General features: G+C 33.7%; 1 protein-coding gene across 1 annotated transcript in view; it reads right to left on the bottom strand.

Moving 5' to 3' along the window:
• The window catches only part of FAF1 (Fas associated factor 1), a 278,132-nt gene that overhangs the window by 200,600 nt on the left and 55,546 nt on the right, over positions 1-21,986 (bottom strand). The window contains exon 3 of the mRNA XM_032846635.1: positions 2,161-2,247. Coding sequence (XP_032702526.1) covers positions 2,161-2,247 — 87 coding nt within the window. The remainder of the gene's footprint in view (positions 1-2,160; positions 2,248-21,986) is intronic.

Below are 21,986 nucleotides of genomic sequence, written 5' to 3'. Positions count from 1 at the left end.
TAAAATTGGAATTTTTAAAACTACTTATATTCAAATTGTCTGCATTATAATAAAAAAGAAGTCTAGACATAATTCAGAGTGTTAAAATTATTTCTACTCTCTGGAAACCAAGAGCATCCTTGTTAAAGTGTAAAATGAGATTTCGCCTACTTACAACTCCTTGTTCTCACAGCTGAACTGTCACAGCATGAAAACATTCCCCTACTGGTGCAGCTTTAGATACCTATTTCCCTGGTGAAAGAGTGCAAAAGGAACTGAAAGAGTTATTGACAATTCATACAGTATCCCATACTCCATTAAAGTACAGCTACAAGCAAAGAAAATATTTTAACTCTGAAGGGATATGGGACAACAATGTTTTAAATGACTGTTGACTTCACTGAGTAGCATTGAAAATGTCAAAAGAGTGTAGTCTATCATGTTGGTAAGAGACTCAAGATTATACAAGAATCTAATTATAAGAAGTCTATTTCTTTGCCCTGTTTGCTAAGTCAAAGGTTAATGAGAAGTACGCTAAAGAATACATCTCCTGTGTTATTGCAAAAAATTTCTCATACAACATAAAAATGTAAATGCTAAAGTATTTTAATCTAGTTCTCTACATTAACTTTTTAAAAAATAGCTTTTGAGGTATAATTTACATGCCATAAAATTTACTCATTTTTAAGTGTTCAACTCAATGATTTTTAGTAAATTTACAGAGTTGTGCAACCTTGCCACAATCTAATTTTAGAATACTTGCATCATCTCAAATCCATTAACTTCTTGATCTATGATGTTTCCATAAATTCATGAAGCCACTGGTATCTAAAGTTACTATATATTCAAAGCCACACAAATATCTGCAATTGAGCAGGGAAAGTGTAAACTAACCTCACTTTTCATGACCTTTATAATCAATCCTCTACTCTGGCACTGGGAAGAAAATGTTCAGGTGCTTTCTCTGAAAGTTAAACCATTCTAAGCATTAAGTTATGGCACACTGTCTTGGAAAGAAATTAATTATATTTTTGTTGGTAACACATTTCAGGCTGTTTACACAGCTGACATTTCTCAGCTGTACCCAATTCATGCCCTAAGCTGTGAGGACGATCTTGTTTTGTAGCAGATGCCTCCACTTGAGTGATTTAAATAAGTAAAAAAACACCATCGCCTGCAACAATATAGATTACAAGCACCAGCTTTATGAGTTTTTATAATCCTAATGAAAGAAAGGTTTCATGACATTTCTTTGGCTGGGATCTTCTTAGAAGACTACAGTTATAAGCCATTTCTGCCAAAACCTAAGTACTGGGGCTAGTGGATCTGCTATGGCACCAGTTAAAAGCAGCCTGGCCCCAAACATCTTTGTTGTATCAAATCATGCAGCTCAAGGCAACATTCTGCCAATGTGGCAACATTTGCTCTAGGGAGGTGTGGGCAGGCATCACTTCACAGGTTCTGGGACAAGGTGCAAATATGAATAATGAGGCAAAAAGAATCAAGTCTCTTAATGGAGATTCCCTCTTGTGTTAGCTGTGACTTATATACAACACCAGGTAGTATTACAGTCTTGAATACAGTGAGTTTAAGCTGAGACAGGAAATGTTTCCAAAATTTACAATAGGATAATCATCATAAATAGATATAGTAACAGGTAAAAATGACAGACTAAATCTTTTCGTCTAGCTTATTATGGCAGTGAAAATTATGGGTAGTTTAAGAAAAAAGGGCCATTAATATTACTATAAAAATTAACTTTTTAAAAAAGTACCAACCTACTATGAGAAATGTAGTTTTAAAATTAAAATTAAATATACTGGTAAGCTTGATTTTGAGACATCTGTAATTTAGGAAAAAAAATTTGTGCTTAGGATATTTCATTAGGAACGTCTAAATATATTCTTTTCATTAAGGAAAAAATTAAATCAAGTAGCATCAAATTCCTGATATTGACACTATAATATTACCAAAAGAATGTTGATATACTTGGTTTATGATAACTGTTCTGCAAGTGAACTCAAATGATCACAACTCCTTATTTTGACATTATTTGATATATAAAGTTCTTTCAATGGAACATTCAAAGCATTTGATTCTGCTTATTATCACAACCAATTAGACTGAAAGTGGCAAAAGAGAGAACAGAATAAAAAAACTGATAACTCAACTGTCACTTACCGAGTCATCTGTGGCAGAAGTTGGCCAGCCCTCCCATAATTGATGGCGAACAGGAATACTCGTAAGGTCATACACATTTCTCTTTACCTATACAAAGAAAAAGATAGCACAATTAAAATAAGGTTTTCCCCGCGACTTATGATCATTGACACTTATGTGATATTCATGTATTTCCTTTTCTCTTCTGGATTTGAAACAAAAATTTGAAACTAGGAAAACAAAAGTCAAAAATTCTGTAAAAAGATTTAAATCAAATTTAAAAGCAGATGCTCAATGAAAACTAGGTAAAATAAAGGTTCAATAAACATCTCCCTCTGTCGATTGTTTTTATGTTCCTGGATGACTTCAAGTTTCTTTTTAGTCAGGAAACTTTAGGTACACAGTTCATCTATGATGGACTATAATTTTAAATGTTAATAATGTATCACATCTTTAAATGACTCACGATGTGCAATAAACAAAAGATACACTTCGGGGCGCCTGGGTGGCTCAGTGGGTTAAGCCGCTGCCTTCGGCTCAGGTCATGATCTCAGGGTCCTGGGATCGAGTCCCACATCGGGCTCTCTGCTCAGCAGGGGGCCTGCTTCCCTTCCTCTCTCTCTGCCTGCTTCTCTGCCTACTTGTGATCTCTGTCAAATAAATAAATAAAATCTTTAAAAAAAAAAAAAAAAAAGATACACTTCAAGTTTCTATGTAGTTTTTGTTGTTTGTTGTGTTTTATTTTTTGGAGAGGGCAGGAGGAAAAACCTGAAGTTATCTTTATTGTTTGGTGTAAGTTTCAAAAATACAAAAACTTAATAAAGCAGCACAGATTCTTTGGTATCACCCCAAATTAAAAACTATTCCAACAGAATATTTATTAACTGAGAGCCATCCATTAATATACTATTTAGGCTCTTCCTGAAAATAGGGTAATGATACATTTTAAATATGGTTAAAGATGAAAAACTACTTTCCTCAACATGCAACATTATACCTCTCATTTTGAAAGGACAGGAGATAAGTAATTTCTCCAAATAAAGTGTTGGAAGGTTAAACTCTATGTTACCCAGGAATTAAGAGGTGTCATATCTGTCTTCAGCTTTACTTACAAATAGGATACAGAAATTCTATTTCATTCTGAATGTATTTAATTTAAAAAAATAAACAAGACCTAAGAATAGAGAGATCACCTATCTTAACTAACTCTTCAAGTTAGGTAAAGGGAAACCTGACGCAACAAGTAAGGCTAGTATTGAAATGTTGCACATAACCTGTTCTGTGATGCCGTTTCGATATGGAAAACAAGCGGTATTCATTCATGTTTTAAAAATGCAGAAGAAAGTATCATGTTGTCCAATTACAGCATCTTGTATCACATTACTGTTTATTATACATACACACATCTAAGTTATCCTTCCAGTGAAACAGAGATATATATTCACTGAGGAAAAGAAAAACAAAACAAAACAAAACATGGAACTCAATCTATTTTTATCTCTAATGTACACCTGTGAAAAAAGACTAAGTAAGTGAGAACTGAGGAGCTTGGGGGCATGGCTTGATCCCCACTCAATTCAAACAAACAACTTTTCTTCAGAGGTTCTTAGCAATGGCCAGTCTACCATGCAGTATTTTGTTTATGGTCAGTTGCATGAAGTTTGGAAATTTTCACTAGTTATTATCAACCCAACAATTCAACCAAATGCAACTAGGCAAACTTCTGACCACTTCCACTAGCCAAGACTATTTTGTCCTGCTTAAACATTAGTGCTCTTAAGAAGGGTGTTCCATAAACCCAAAGCATTATATTAATGAAAGAAAGGGAAAGGACGGAAAAGGGATTATGAGGAGACTTTAGGCCTCAACACAAAAAATTCCTTTCTTAAAAGTTATTTTTGAATTCTGTTGTCTAGATAAGCTTCCTCAGCTATTTGGGGAAGGGGGATAGAAAAAGACAAGGCAAATATTTACCTCTGTTGGAAAGGTGGGAAGCCTACCCCAGCACTGAAGAGTATACACAAATACTATGGGTTGAGTATATAAACAAATAACTCTGGAGTGGGATTCTTTAAATTCCACCTTAATTCCAAAACACAACAATATGGTATTATGAAATAAACAGTATTTTTCTTCTTCCATTAACTCATCTGTAACCACACTGAATTGAATAACATTCCTTTGCTATTCTAAGCCTGAAAAGCATGTTCTGGCTATAGTGTTATGTTGGTATAAAGCACAACGCCAGACTGATGTGCTGAACAAAAGTGATCAAAGTTAGAGCAATGTTAGCCATTGCACAAGTATTTGGCTTCATTGTTCTTCCCAGAATGACATCTGTTAAGCAACTTGTCATAGAATAAACTGGTTAATGCGGGCAGAACTTGGCTGAGACAGTACAACGTAAAGCATTTTAGGGAAAGCATATTAGGCTAATGTTTGATTGTTCCAATGGAAAAACTAAATTGGCAGAATTTCTGAGATTAAATGAAAAGAATCATGTGTTAAACCACAATCACTCAACAACATTTTAAGTGAAAACAAACTAGTCTTTCAAAAGTAATTCTCTGTTTTATCAATGTTGTAACCATTGGCAGATTTTACCATTATATGAAAAAAAGGTAAATGATAATGATAGCAAAAGCACAAAATGAAAGATGGTTTTACTAATGGAGATATTCAAATTCAATTATCTTCATGGACGGTTTTACTTAATTAAAATTTTACTTCACAATCTTGTAGAGAAGGAAAAAACCCTAAATGTACACAAAAGTAAAAATGATTCTTCTAAAAAATCAGTATTCTAGGAAATCTGAATCACAAAATACAGCTGTGTATAAAATGATGCAGATGAATTTAAGGTTACCAGGAATCAAATGAAGAACACAAGTTCTCTCAGAGAGGAAAGAAGGATGGAGAAACAGAGAAGGAGAGTGAGAGGCTGGGGGGAGAAAGGCAGGACTAAAGGGAAGGGAGATGGGGGACGGGGAGGAAGAGAAATAACCTGAGAGACTGATTTGAGAGATTTGACAGCACTTGAGAGAGGCAGAAAGAACACATACACACACACATACCAGCTGGGATACTGTAGCGGGCATACCCAGCTGCCATTATTGTGCTACTTCTGATGGAGTCCCATCTTTAGAGATTTGTGTTAAATTTCAGTTAAGGACAAGTGGCACTTCACAGGGTAACATTTCCTAAGGGCCTTTTTGTCTTACACATTTTCTTTGATCAGCATTGACTCAATAACATGCTGAACCTTCATAATCTTTTCAATTCTGGTTATGCATTAAGCTCTAAATCTATGAGATTTCAGTCTGCTAAACTATGCAAATGTTTCAATTAGTTCTCAAGAAATTTAATAAATGCTTTGATTACCAGCTGAACATAAAGTTATGTTGCAAAGTATACTGTATATGGATCAAGTATTCTAGACTGACAACACACTTTTCAGTTTGTTTCCAAGATTTTCTAAAAGGATAGTTTCATCTCTTCCCATTGCTTCAGATAAAACAATTGTTTGTGACCAAGAAAAAAAAAATTAGATTAACCTGAAATAGTATAGAATATAGTACTGATTTATTTGCTTTTCATAATAAACATCTATTTATTATACTATAATTAATGTATAAAACTAAGCAACGCTCTTTACTTCAAACTTCATATTCCCTCATGTGCTATTTTCAGTGATAAATATAGCACTGGGGAAAAGATCATTTTTATTATGACATGCGCAATATAAAATTATGTAAGATCTTCATCTCCTACAGTTTTCTTTTGAGTTCCATGAATTTTCAAATTATTTTATTTTTTAGTTAAATTTTATCAGAATTTCTTAGGAAAAAAATTCTTAGGAAGTTACTCTGCTAAAGGCTAAGTTTTAAGGCTCAGATTAGGGTCAAATGAGTTGTTTGTAGCTATTCAAACTGAAATATAAAAAACTTAATAGAAACTTGTCCACCTTAATAAAATCATTCCTTGTGTGCTAAATGTTGATCAAACTACTGAAAAACATTTCAGGGAATTTTAAATGTCATTTCGGTATTATCCTAAGAGAAAGCAGATTCTGATAGTAGGAAGCAGATTCTGATAGTAGAAAAGGCACAAAGTTTGAGGTATTATGGCATAATGAGAGGAAAGAACTAGATTGCTAATCCTAATTTTGCCCAGCTGTTATTGTGGGCAAGTTGGTGAAATCTCTCTGAGACTTAGTTTACTCAATATTAGAAGAGAATAAAACAAGATCACTTCTGATTTTCAAAATTTTAAAATTTTATGACAATATTGGGAATTAATCTTAGGAACAGGAAAAGAAGAGCTAACTACATGTAAGACAAGCAAGTAATGTGGAAAAGTTTAAAATGAAAATGGAAGAAAAATAGTAAAGAGTTAATACATCAAAAAGGAAAACTGCAAATAATTTCAGGTAAGAAATATAGATTTATAATAAGTATTTATGTGAATTTTTTTTTAGATGAGGAAATTCTTAGCTTCTGCTTTTTATTATATTAAAAGTCTACATTTTTTAAAAGGCTAAAAAACAGTTTCCATTTATGAAATCTCATTTAAAAATAAAGCCAGTCATGTTGGTTTCCCAAATAACTATTCCATCAACCAAATGTTATCAGTGAGGTTACGGTTTTGCCAGAATACTACTAGCTAAGTTTTACAATTGTAAAGTCCCATTAATTTATGTCAACATCTTTAAAATTTTGAAATGTGGCTCAGGATTCGTCACATAACAAACATTTTAATACAGCAAAAAAAGAAACAAAATACTTAATTGCCATGGGATTAGAACAGCTATAAATTTATGAGCATTCTAGTTCCTAATTTTTCTGAATTAAGAATACTATGACAAATTACAACTCTTACCAAAGAGCACCCAGAAACAGACAACTATCTCATTCTCTTACCAATCTCAGAAGAAAAAGCCTTTGGTTCTATTAGAACCTGAACTTATCCAATTTTTAATTATATCAAACTTTGAACTCCAAGTTCTTCACACTATCAAATGATGCTCTGGTTAGGAGTTTACTAAATAGTAACTGCACTAAACAAATAAGTATTTGTGTGTGGGTGTTTAAATCAAAATAAGGCATACAGACTAGGCTTCCTTCCAGTTTCCTAGCAATCTTTGGTGCTCTGAAAGGCTTATAGTTAAAAAACCAATCATTCCTGATCCAGACTGGGTTTTGAACACATACTTCGTATCTAAGGATTTTTCTTTTTCTTCTTTTTTTTGAACATATTATATACTCATCACTGCAGTTGCAGATGGATTTGTTTTACTAAGATGCAAGTTAAAAGCCTCCTAAAAATCCTTCCTGAACAAAAACACTTGAAACCGGATGGTGCAAGGGGAATGAGAAGGTGGCATCAGTAATCAAATGTTAATTAGCAAGCTTTTTTTCTCCTTCCCTCAGGGCTGGCCTGTGTTGGAGAATTCAAATCAGAAATCAATGCTCCAAGTGTTTAACTATTACTTCTTCTCATTAACCATTTAAAAGACTCAGCAATTCTCTCCTCATAAAAACAGTAACTCGAGACAATTCTTTTTCTCAAATACCATCTTTCCAGAAAACAATGAAGATGTTGTTTGAAGAAAACTATAAAATTGAAGCTGCTTTCAATCAGGCTTTGAAATGACTGTATTCTGCACTTTAAAACATCTTTTGGCTCTAACTGAATTCTTCATTCCAACAACTGTAACTAAGTTTTGTTTTGTATACCATACTTAAAAAACTTACTCTCCCTCTCACTTGTCAGCAAAGAAGTTTGACAATTAACATTTTAAGAGACTACTGGGAATGATGACAATAAAGCTAATCAAATATGGAAATACATTTGAATGCATATACTTGGAAACGGATTTTAACCATCCCGAAAAACTCCCAAGGATAAGATTTAACACTTTCATTAGAAACATGGTTATATTCATAAGTGCCTATCCTAAAAGGTTGGTGTGGGTGAAAACGGTAAAAAAAAAAAATTGCAAAGTTAGATCATATAAAATGTGACTGAAGTGATCATTAAATTAAAATAGATTTGTATCTTCAGCTAAAGGTTAAGCCTGGATTTTAAAAGAGAATTCCTACAATGCTAAGAAAATGCTTATAGATGAGCAAAGCTGAGAATATTCCACAAATAGTAAAGATACTAAATTTTAAGAGCTCTCTGGGAAAAAAGGGTTTTGAGAAACGATGAAATTGCAGAAGGTGAAACCATAAACAACAATAAATAGAACAATTATTTTTCTACAACTGTGGTTCTCAAAGTGTGGTACCTGGAGAAAAATATTATCACCTGAAAACTAGAAATGAAAATTTGGGGGACCTGTCCCAGGCCTAGTGTGTTGGAAAGTCTGAGGCCTAGCAATCTGTGTTTTAATGAGCCCTCTAAGTAATTCTTACTAAGCCAAAGTTTAAGAAGCACTGTTTTAGGATGTGTGAATCATAGGCTTTCCCAGGTAACCATGCCTCTCTAGTATACTCATTCTAAAGGTCTTTGAATTTATGCCTAATGCAGACATCCTTTCTGAGAATAAATATGATTAATAATGATTTGTTACAGAAATTCTAGACATGCTATTTTATTTGAATGATAAAGCAATTATTGTTAGTTTAAGAAATTAATGAGACACTCCACTACCTCTTTACTACAGACTTTATAGCACTGAAATAATTGAGAAATAATAATCTTCATCCTTGAAAAATCTGTGTTATTCTTCTGTTCTTCTGCCTTACCTTAAATGTGATTGCTTTCTGGGTATAACATATATTTGGACAATACAGTAAAACTGCAAATCTATAATAAATGATATACTGGTCACAATAAATAAATAATAAATAAATAAGTAAACTTGGAAAACACCTCTACACATCAGCTAAATTGAAGAAATGTTCCTAAACATCAGAGAACCATGTTTGAAGCAAATGAAAAGGTAACCATTTTTGTTGTTGTTGTTTTTTGTCACTCTTACGCCAGCTGAAACAAGACCCAAAGGAAAAATAGCAAGAGGTTAACCTCATATCAGTCAGTCAAAACCTTGTCCTAGACAGTAAGAGAGCAAAGTTTTTGAACTATTTAATGGTCTAATAGATACAAATGTTTTTTAATGCCTGCAATAAATATACCAGTCACTCAAAAAATGCTCTTAAAATTTCCTCCTTTTAAAATAAAGTAAATCAATTTATAATTCTTTCCACAACAGAAAACACCAATTAAGTCAAAAGTCAATCCTAGAAATAACTGAACAATGATAAGAAGATTTTTAGGAATTTTACTTTAACCTAACCATTTTATAAAGTTCAATTTTATGTATTACTTTAAAGACTGTTTATGTAAATCAAGAAATACTTGTACATAAGAAATGTTTTGATTTTTAAGTTTGAATTTTAGTAGAAAATTTGATATGATGTCAGAAGCAGTGTATACGTTAATCTTAAGGACATAATCATATGTGTAAAACCCAATATTTAACTATAAGGACATTCACACTGCTCCTTGTATATCATCAGACATACACAAAATTGGCACAATTCTTAATATCCAATAATAGTTTAAATAAATAAATGGAATACCATGCATCCATTACAATGATGGTGAAGAACCAGGGTCAGCAAAGTAGAGCCCAGAGGCCAAAATCAGTGTTTGTAAATGAAGTTGTATTGGAACCCTACCATTTCCACTTGTTTATATATGGTCTGTGGCTGCTTCTGAACTACTATAATGGCAGAGTTGAGTAGATACAACAGAGGCTGTATGGCCTACAAAGCCTAAAATATTTATTATTTAGTCCTTTACAGAAAAAGTTTGCTGACCTTGATATAGAAGAATATTTACTAACATTAAAAGTTGTTACATATTAAAGAAAAAATGGGTTACAAAATTATGTACATTTCTGCTTATTAATAAGTTACATATATACACAAAACACATGTGTATATTATATTACATATATTACATATTTGTATTTATACTATGTGTACTCACAGAAAAATGATACACAATAAAGATCAAATTGTTCCCTCTGTATCATGGAATTATGACTTTTTTTTTATCTTTTCTAAGTTTCTATTACTTCTGAAATAAGAATTTTGTTTTACTTTCTTTTTTTTTTCTTTTTTTTTTTGTTTGTTTTACTTTCATTCAAGGTAAAGACATGCCCTTTGAATCAGAACAACCTCGTTTTCATTTCAGCTATGCTACTAATTATAAGTAACCCTGAACAAAGGAAAGGGGGGGAAGGAAAGAGAAGCAACCGAACATTCACTGAGTATCTTCTACAAACCAGGAACTAGGTTTTATGTTAACATATCATCTTCACAACAACCTTTTACATACATTATTATCTTCATTTAACAAATGAGAAAAATTGAGGCTCAGAGACAATAAATAATTTACTTAAGGAGACTCCAGTTTATAAATGGTGAGACTAGGATTTAATTTCGTTCTTGAAGATTCTAAAGTCTAGATTCTTTCACAACTATGACATAATCTTCTCTTAGCCTGAATTTCCTCTTCTGTAAAATAAAGGGTTGTAATAAATTATCTTTAAGATTCTTTCCCATCTGACACTTTTATAAATGCAATGTGTAAGAATTTTCTATGAGACCATTTATACTTATGCTAAATGGTGGGCATTAAGTGGTAACAAGTAAGAGTAACCAACTACAAATAAAAAGCTCTGTCATGAGACCCAGATAGCCTTTTCACACCTGTTGTGCTACAAGAGGCAATGAAGAGCAAGTTACAGGCTATAGATTTTGTACTTTTAAGCACTACAGAGGAATGACAACTGCCAGATCAAATAGCAACTTGTTATTGTTTCAACAACTGAATGTGGCCTTCACAGTAAGAGGGCAGTTCCTGGTGTCACATACAGCTGGGAAAGAAAGAGCAAGATAAAAAATTTTCAAGGAAAATAAAGGCAAAAGAAGAACAGCTAAAACAGTAAATAAATTATAAAGTGAGAGGTAGCAAAGGCTCATTCTCCTATAAACTTTATTGCCCAAAGCCTGAGTTTTCACCTCATGCTAATGTAAGAGTTCTGCCTAGAATAAAAGAATATGCAGACATTTACACTATAGGCCTATTTCTTCCACTTTGTCAATATACAGTAAATTACCCCCTACCTTATTATTCTAGTTTTCATTCCCTAAATATTTGGGCACTCTTGCCAACTCCTTTTTTATGCTTTTGATTTGGACAAATGAAATTGTGGTCAAGAATTTGTTTTACTTACAATCTCTACAGGTTCTAATGTAAAATTGTGGGGCAATGACATTAATCTACCCTACCAACTTGTTTTTTCATAGAATTGCATTTTCTTTTAAATTTTACACACACACACATGCACACAGAAATTAAACTACTTGCTCAAATGTCATTCAGTTAGTCTAGGTCAGGATGATAATGCAGATTTTTAAAGTTCTTAATTCATTTTTTCTTTCCTCTTAAAAATTTTTTTTATTTAAAGAAAAGACCATTGCTTCTAGAGGAAACTTCAAATTTTTTAAAATGCTGCCAATCCTACTGTTTTGGGCAAAGACCCATCTTTATATTTTGATAAAGACTGTGTATCCTTTACCCATTCTGGTAGCACCACATTGATGCTTAGACATGATGTTTATGTTTGCTTTGCTGCTTTCTGTTGCCCATCCAGGACTTAGCCTTTCTCTGAGATGCTGAAAAAAGTGGTGGGAACCATCAGCAATGGAAGCTCAGTCTATAATCAGGTCTCTTATAATTTTATCTTTTCTTGTTAACAAAAAAATGCAAAAAACAAAGACAACAAAGGGACTTAGTGTTGGGGTCTGCCATGAATACTAAAGTGGCCTGGGGGTGTGGCTCATCAAGTGAAAATAAACCATTCAAGTCATCCACATCAAGGAGAAAGTTTGGGAACACTAGGCCAGTGTTTGCATTTGGGGCCCTGGAGTCAGGAGAGATACATTTCCCTTCACTCTGCTTAACCAAGGCACCAGAGACAACCTATTTAACCTCTCCTTTTGGAAATATTAAGTAATCTCCAAAGAGCAGCCCCGAGTGATATTTAGAAGTGCGTCCAGTTAGGTTTTCCGATTCTAACTTGCTACTTTCCAAGATCAGTTTTCAGCATTACTTTCTCCAAGAGATATGTGGGTGGGAGGGCAGGAAAGTAGCTGCCTTGACTAAGAGCAAAATTATAATAAGAGGATGGGCACATAAATCATATACCTTGTTAATTTTAGGTGAATGAGGTAGAGTAGGAAACTTGTTCCAAACGACAATTTAATTCAAACTTATCAAAGTGAACTGACTCTATGAATTAATGTCTAATACTACACACCAAACCCTAACTAAAGACTGATGCTGCCAATGCTCAGAAGCTCCACACAACTGGGTTTTAATTAAGGCAGTTACAATCCCAACCCAAGGATTTCGCCGTTAGGGCTGGCTCTGAAATGTAAATATAGCTATTTTATAAAGAAAATAACAGGAATACCCTAGTCACTATATTCTGATCTTAATGTATTAAGATCAGAAAATGTTTTTTTTTAAATCATGATTCATTAAATAAGCAGGCATTCTAAATAAATTGAAGTCTCCTGTTAAAAAAAATTACTCCTATTTATTCATTAACAAAGCTATTCCTTAGCTCATCCCTGCCATAACCTACTCTATTCAAAACCATATGGGAAAGGACATTAAAAAACCGCCACAAACCATGGACTTCTGGTATTAGTGCTACACACTGCATACCCCTATTCATTATTCTACCTCCCTTGTTTAATCTATCATTAAGATTCAGTGACCCTACACTAAATTTAAAGCAGATCCTTCCTTCCTCCCATGCCTAAATTCACATACTTTTCTAGTTGGGGATGCCCTCAAGTATTAACAACTCTACGGGGTTTCTCTAATCTCAGCTCTGAACTATGTCATGCTATAGAACCAAGAAATTGCTGTTTTACATCTCTAACTATGGAGGCTTCCATATAAAAGGACCATATAATTTACTTAATAAGATAAAGGGGGAAAAATCACCATTTAATAAGTATTTTTTTCATTGTATATGAGGTGCAAGGAGACACTGTCATGTGTTATGTTGTCTTATAAGTTAATAATACCTAGAGGAATTATTTCAACTATATTCATCACAGAACTTAAGAGTTTTAAATAATGGTGAAAATGTCAGGTGTTGACTATCTTAATAAATGGAAAAACAAAGGAAAAAACATGCTGATTTAAATACATAGTTGATAAAACGATTTTAGGGAAAATATTTCAAGAAATAAGCAAGGTAGGATTTCTAGAAAATACTAAACTTCATTTTCAAATTATAAAAAAAAAGAAAAATCTAATGTACAATGTGGCAAAATAAAGGGGAAGGAGCTGTGTGTATGATGGCCTACCAGTGCTAACAGAATTTTCTGTGATGATAGAAGTGTTCTATATCTGTGCTGTCCAATAGGGTGGTCACTGGTGCCACGTGACTACTGAGCATTTATACACAGCTGGCTAGTGTAGCTGGTTAAGGAATGTAATTTTAAACTTTATTTAATTATAATAAATTTAAATTTAAATTGCCACACATGAATAGTACCTACCCTACTCAACATGTATTAAGATTACTTAGAGAACACAGAACAACATAAAAACATACCACTGATAAAACTATATACTTACATACTTGATCTCATTCTTATTTCTTTATAGTTCTTGAGACATAAGGTTAGAAATAATCTGCTAAATTAATTTTTCACACATATATTTTTATTGTTTTTAATGATGCTAAAGTAGCCTAGTAAGTACCAATAGGAACTATTTACTTAGTATTCTGTAACTGAAGGAACACTGACAGAATACACATAAATGATGCCTTACTTGAAAAAAGCAATATGGGCTATATTATAATCATTAAATATCCAAGATAGTAAAAAATTCTTTAGGTAAAAATATAAGCCTGACTTACATAGCTGCCACATTATGTAGATCTAATATTCATCAATTCCTTCCTTTCTTCCCTCCCTCAAAAAACGGGTACCTGGGAATAATTACAATGATTTAGATGTTACTACAATAAATGATGTTAACTGTACATCTGGTCTGGCAGTTTTTCATTTAAGAGAGTGATGGTTCAAAATTAATTCCTTCTTTTTGGGCCAAGGTTCCTAAAGCATTCATAGGACTACAGCTGGAAAGAGACAGATATAATGGATGCTATATTACCACTCTCATACTCAGTTCCTTATTGATTCCATAAGTTCTTACTGAGCATATACCACTTCAGTGATTACAATACAGCAAATAAAGTGCTGGGTGAACAAAATGCAGACCTCTATACTCCCTCGAGGAAATGCATCTGGTTGGTAAGAAAATATGTGAGAATAGCTATAATATACTTGTTATAGGGGTTTTTTAAAGGTAAATAAAATGACTGAAGAATGAATGAAAAAAAATGAAGATCGGACCAGAGAAGAGAGTTAAGAATGAAATATAAAACATTCCTCCTCCTTTAAAAAAGCATCATCTTTTTATTAATGCTAAAAATTACTTTTAAAGAAAGCACATAATACACTGCTAACAAAGTACTAGGAGAATTTCTCACTGGATTTTATAAACAATAGATAAACCTGTTCTAAGTTTAACAAATACATTCATTGAGTGCTAATAATTCATGAGAATTCATAGTTGTCCAGCCAGTCAAAAAATATCTACTGAGTGTCTACAGTGAGGAAGGTACTATTTTACAGTAGTGACTAAGAGCCAAAGTCTCTGCCTTCATGGAGTTTAAATTTGTTCTATAGTATGTATATGGCAGGTGGGGTGGGCAGTAAGGAAAGAGACAAAAAAGAAATAAGTAAATATATAAACAAGATAGCTTCAGATTAGTTAAGTTCTATGAAGGGTGATTTCAGACTCCTACAGTTGTTCTCTACTTTAGAAGAGTTGAATCCTGAATGAGAAGGTATGTATCTCAGAAAGAGTGTTCCAGGCACTGAAATGTGAAATGCAAAGGTACTGTCAGGTGTTCTGATATAGATATATACTCTAATTTTCACTATCAAGTCCAATGCAGCTTTTTTTTTTTTTTTCCCTTTTGGTAACAGAAAAAGCAACTGAGGATTCAAACTCTTCATATAAGTAATAGAAACAGGATTCAAAAGGAAATGTATGGGACTCTGAGGCACTTTCTCTTTTTCATTATACCATGATACTTCCCCCAAAACTAAAACTAGAAAAGCCTATTCTTTTTCATTAGATTATTACTGGCCCCACCCTTGCCAAAGAAATGTTACCCATACAGTTCACTTACTTGGCTAACTCTTCCTTCACAGGTTAGGTCATGCATTAGTTCAACTAGGCTAAATAATTATAAATCCCAAATTACTGTGAGGTATAAATTAATAAAGTTTATTATACTAATAGCTAAACTCAAAGGGATACTTCAGAGATTCTGATCAAAGATACCCTGTCTTCAAACACAGTTGGGTGTTGTTTGTATGTTTCTGCTCAAGTGAATAGATATTGTCATGCATTCCAAAATAAATGGCAAGTGCATTTGATCATATTTTACTTTTTGTCACGTTTCTCTGCATTATGCCAGTACTTAATAAATTTGAGGATATCTATTCTTGAAAATTGTGGCAGCCTGGCAATCACATCCAATGAAAGCCAACTATTTCAGAGCATCATTCTCTGACACCCCAACACCACCACACCTTCTAAACTGAAAAAGATGATGGGAATAGCTGTTGCTAAAGCACAGCTAAACCCTTGTCACTTGCATTTAAAAGTAAATCTGGTAAACTTTCTATACTTGTATGTTTATGGTTCTTTGATTCATTCATTCAACAAAGATTTCTTGGGTACTTCCAAAGTTCTCGTCTGATAGTCACTACAGCAGCTTTCTCAAATCCAAGTGTCCAGAGCAGCCAGATAGGTATATAAATGAGTGAAATGTGATGAGCAAATGGCATTTGCCATTTTAGTTTTAGTTTTATTTAGTTTTAGTAGCTTTATTTAGTTTAGGAGTTTTATTTAGTTTTAGTAGCTTTAGTTTTGAGGAAACAGTACTGGGGTGCTGGGGACTATGGCAAACTGGAGAGCATATTTCATCCAATGAAGTGGCTGCTACTCCAGAACAGCTGATTGCTGCTATGGAAAATCTGGGGTTCAATGTTGCCAGAATTTTCTCATTCTTTGAAGAGAAGCCAGAAACCAGGAATTCTGTTTTGTTTTGTGTGTGTGTGTGTATGTGTGTGTTTAATGTGAGGCCGCCTCCTGACTTTTAAATGTTGGGCAACCAGCTCAAATTTAAAACACTCTCAGATCAAAACTGATAGCCAAACTTGCAGTTGGCCAGTTTGCAGAACAGATAGATACAAAGGTAAAAAAAGACACAATATTCTTGCCTTCAAGGAAGTCACAGCCCTGTGATGGTTACAGAAACAAATATTCATGGTTCAATGTGATAATTATTATGATAAAGATATCAGCAAAGTTATTAGGAGTGCAAAGAGAAGAGACAGTTATAAACAACTGCAGCTACCATTTACTGAATGCCAGGGCACTGGTCTACACACTTCCCATATGTTACTACAGTTCATTTTCGCATCAATCCTGTGAAAGGGTTTTATTATGTTCTAGAGCTGGGTTTGAACCCTACTCTTTCGAACTTCAAATATCTGTGGGTTTTTCCTACCAGATCACACTATTCATTGCTCCAAATAAAAGTCTTAGTTCTGAAGATAAGTCGTATGGAATATTTGAAAAATAAAACTAATACTTTCACACCCAACTCATTTCATAAAATAGAGAAAATTTTAGATACTCTTTTCCATTTAATAATTGCCCTGGCAACCACTTATACAGCACATATTCAATGTGTAAGCTTTAGACATTATCACTTGAGCTGTAGTACATTTTTGTATCATGAAGTTTTATTTAAAATGCTGAGATCCTACTGGGTTAAAGAACCGAATTTACTCAATATGCAATGAATTTATTAATTTGATTAATTTAGTAGACATTCAAATAGCACTTACTATGGCCAAGCACTAGTCTAAGCACTTTTACAGATATTAACAATTTTCATAACTTTTCTTTTTTTAAAAACCATTTTAGGGGCACCTGTGGGTGGCTCAGTCAGTTAGAGTCCAACTCTTAGTTTCACCTCAGTCCATGATCTTGTAGTTGTGGGATTGAGCCCCACGGCAGGGTCTGTGCTCAATTTGGAGTCTGCTTCAGATTCTTTCTCCCTGTCCCTCCCCCTCTGCTCATCTCACTCCCCCTAATAAATAAATACATATATTTTAAAAATTCATTGATATGACTAAAATTTAAAAAGCTGTACATATTTAATGTAAACAACTTGACGAACTGGAGGTAAGTATACACCTGTGAAACCATCTATACAGTCTAAGCCATAAACCTATCCCTCACCTCCAAAAATTTCCTTCTAACCTCTTTATTCTCATCATTATTATTACTATTATTTGGTGATAATAACACTTAACATCTACCCTTTTAGCAAAGTTTTAAGTATACAATACAGTACTAGTAACTATAGCCACTATGCTTTGCAATACATCTCTATGACTTACGCATCTCGTATAACTGAAACTCTGTATCCTCTCACTAATACTTTTCCATTTCCTCTTTCCCCCCGACATCTGGCAACCACCATCCTACTTTCTGCTTCTACGAATTTGATTATTTTAGATTACTCCCAAGTGATATCACATAGTAACGGACCTTCTATGTCTATTTCACTTAGCATAATGTCTTCTAACTTCATTCATGTTGTTGCAAATGGCAAGATTTCCTTTTTTAAGGCTGAATAGTATTCCACTATGTGTCTAAATCATATTTTCTTTATCCATTTATCTGTACATGAGACATCTAAGGCACTGAGAGAATATGTAACTTAACCAAGGTCACATCATCATCATCATAAGTGGTCTCTATATTTATGCCCACTGTGATATACATGAAAAGGCAATAAATTAAACACCATAATATATACTTTGTCTATAGTAAAACTAACAACATGAATCAAGTGTTTCAGCATTGTTATATTCAACCATTACTATGTGCACATTAACTAATCACTTTGAAATTCAATAAATACCAAAGTAAGTTGGTTTGGAAACTGTAATATCATCAAGATAAACCAATACACATAGAAAAATGCTTAATTTCACTAGTAATTAAGAAAATGCAAATTAAAAAAAATACCATTCACACCTTTCAAAGGGAAACAACTAAAAATATTGACATAATCTGTTGCTGTATAATATGCATGCTCATGAGGTAGAAGGTAAGGCTTTTTTGAAGGGGTCAATTTGGCAATATCTATCAAAATGAAATGAATGTATCCTTTAGCCCAGTCATTCCCTTTCTGGGTAGCTATTTTAGAGAAATCCATGTGACTCACAAAGAGGGGTATCAATTTTTATTTTTTAAGGCTTCTGAGTTCATTAGCCATTTACAATGAAAATGTTATTTATGTACTTTCTGAGTAATTAAAAAAATAGTAACTAACACTATGATAGGACATTCTTACACATTTCAATGTCAATCTTAGTGTACATAATAATTTCTTCATTTTATTTCATATTACTAAGTATTGAAAAGTAGGAATTGTGAAGCATATCTAGGCCAGATATGTAAGCTACAAAATGAAAATAATTGTGTTTTAGGGATAATTTTAAGACTATTTGATATAACCACTACACATTCAAAATTAACACTTGATGTCAGGCCCTTACCCTGCTCCAGACAGGTTTAATCCCACCTGTGCCACCCTTAAGATACCCCACAATACAAAATCTAAAAAGTACATCAGGAATATCCCCAATCTCTCATAAGTACAAAAAGCATTAGCCTCATAGGCTAGTGTACAGGGACTGAGTAACCAGGCAACTGTACACAACAGAAACCACAACTGTCATTTGTTATTTAACTCATGGGTCCAGGCAACGTCAAGCATATATATATCTGAGGGCAAGTTCATTAGTGTTTGACCAGGGTACTATAGGGAATTCCTTTCTCCTTTATCTTACACATTTCATAAAACATCATTTTTAGGATAAAAACACAAGGAAGAAGGCAAGAAATGGACAATCTGATAAAGTAAAACTAGTCGCTTTTTAAAAAATATATTCTCCTATGCCAGATCCTTTATCTACCAAACATGATCATCAACACACAGTACCTTGTTTTGTAACTGCTAAATGTGGCAACAAAATTACTGAGGGAAAGGAAGACAGTTCCTTTTTTAAAACCCTGTAGTTTTGAATTTCAACATCATTCATTCATAAACATATGACTCAGTACCCCTATTAGATAGCATTATTTCCACTTTACAGAGAAAAATGACACCCAAGGACTTGCCCAATTGATATATTTGCTTCTCTATGCAGATATTTAACAATGAAAAATGTAATATAAAATTAAACTGTTCTCATACCCAGTTCTCCTTATTTTAATAAATGGCACTACCATTCAGTTACTCAAGTCAAAAACTGAGGAATCATCTTTCATTTTCCCCTTAACCTCACTGTTCACTCCTTTTAATTCATAACCAAAACAAGATTATCACTGTCTCTCACCTGGACAAGTACCATAACTACCTCATAAGTCTAGGTGCTTTCACTTTTGCCTTCTGCAATCCATTCTATGCATAGCACCAAAAACAGTATTTTAAAAAACACAACTAGATCATGTAATTTTTCTTTTTGAAACCTCTGAAAGCATCCCATTGCATCTAGAATGACTTAGCCCCCACTTACTTCTCCAAATTAAGAAGTAATTATCCTCTCACTGACCAAGTTATTTGCTTAAAGATGAATATGTGACCCAAGCTGAGCCAGTTAAATCAGTAGCAGAAATTGTACTGTAACAATAAGAGAGGCAAATTTCACTAAAGTTACTAAACTTGTAGACCAGACTCGAAACTTTATGTACTAGCCACTGTATCAACTTGGGAAGATACTGACTGAAAATAAAGAGTTAAAAATAAAAGGGAAGCAAAAGATAGCAGTTTATGCTGGCTTGTGATAGACATACCACTTGTCCTTATTCATTATTCAAACACTAAAAATTCATTATATGTCAAGTATTATACTGGGTAGACCCCAACAGAACTGGAAAATAAAAAGAATCTTTTTTTCTAGATATATCAGAAAAATGGTATTTCCTTAAAACAGTTACTTTCATGCTTCCGTGCTCTTCCTCTTGTCTGCTGGGAATATTCTTACCCATTTTAAAATATTACCTCCCAAGAAGGCCTTTTTAAATCATATAGGCAAAGCTAATCTCAGTCTGTACCATCTTCAATAGACTTCTGTTACAGCACTAAATTATCTTTAATACATATGGGTTTATTTCCTTAGACGTCCACATGCAAATTATCCTTGTGGTATAAGCTATTAGCATGGTACTTAGCAAATGGTTAAGAGTGCCATGAATATTTGTTGAACATAGAAGTCTGTATTTCTTTTACACAGGAAGAGCTTTATACAAATGAGTCGAATGTAAAATATTACATTATTAGGTATCCAAAAAGTCATAAACAAAGAGCTAAGAGGAAAGATGCTCTCTCTCTATGGAAGATTAAACAAAGCTTTACAGAGGTGGCATCTTTGAGCACAGACCTTTTAAAAACTTTCTAGATATGGACATGGAATGTAAAAACAGAGCAGAAGAGAGCATGAACAAGGAAAGGTACAAGAAGTTGCAAGGGTGTGTGTCTAAGAATGCAGAACAGCTCTGAGTGGTTGGAGCTTCTGGTAAATAAGAGGAATAAAGGTGATGTTATTTGTTTTGGTTTATAGCAACACTCAGACATGAAGAGAAAAATTTTTATTACTCTATAGATATTTAGGGTATGGAATTAAGTATCTAATGGATGTTGAACCAGACCTTAACTTGCTACAGAATACTGCAGACATGTAGTAGTACAGCCAAGTAAAACATACCTATTATACTCCTCCTGAAGCTTACAACAAAAAAGAGAGCATTAGACACAATGATAAGCAATTTTCATGGGGTACCTGGGTGGCTCAGTCCATTAAGCAGCTGCCTTCGGCTTAGGTCATGATCTCAGGGTTCTAGGATCGAGCCCTGCATCGGGCTCCCTGCTTAGCAGAAAGCCTTCTTCTCCCTCTCCCTCTGTCTCCTGCTCTGCCTACTATGCTCTCTCTCTATCTCTCTGTCAAAAAAAAATTTTTTTTCCATGCAATCCAGACCTTAATACATCTTAAAATATTAAAAATCTGTATTCACTGCTTATTATTAAGCATTGTGTTAAGAACTCTAAATGCCCTAATAAAGTTAATTTTTCATAACGAACCCCTGAAATATGTCATCTTTGCAGAGACGAAGAAACTGAGGAATGGAGAGACTGAGTAACTTCACAAGATCAAATTTAGTAAGTGGTAGATCTAGCATAAAGTGCCTCCTCACAAAGATAAGAGAGTGAGTTTGAGTGGACAAGTTTCTTAGAGGCAGCAAAATTTTGTTGTAGTTATTGAACTAGGTGTTTGGGTTATGCTGGGGAGTTAGACAGACTTAGTTTTACTTCCATGAAGCATGTAGTCTAATGGGAAAGGCAAGTAAGCAAACACATAATCACAACTTATGATCTGTTCTATAAAGGAAATAAACTGAGCTTAACAATGGAAACTAACAAAGTAGTGAAGACCTAGTTAGACTGGGGAAATGGTGGCAGAGAAGATCTTTCTAGGATGACAATGAAGCTGAGACCTGAAGAGTGAGGAGCCAATCATACAAAAGATTTTCCAGACAGAAGGGTAGAGTAGGAGGGAGACAAGAGCCTTATGCACTTGAGG

This window comes from Lontra canadensis, unplaced genomic scaffold (genome assembly GCF_010015895.1).
Source record: "Lontra canadensis isolate GAN:19392208 unplaced genomic scaffold, GSC_riverotter_1.0 scaffold179, whole genome shotgun sequence".
NCBI lineage: Eukaryota > Metazoa > Chordata > Mammalia > Carnivora > Mustelidae > Lontra > Lontra canadensis.
Note: the sequence above shows the minus strand (reverse complement) of the source record. Positions and strands in the feature narration are given on the sequence as shown.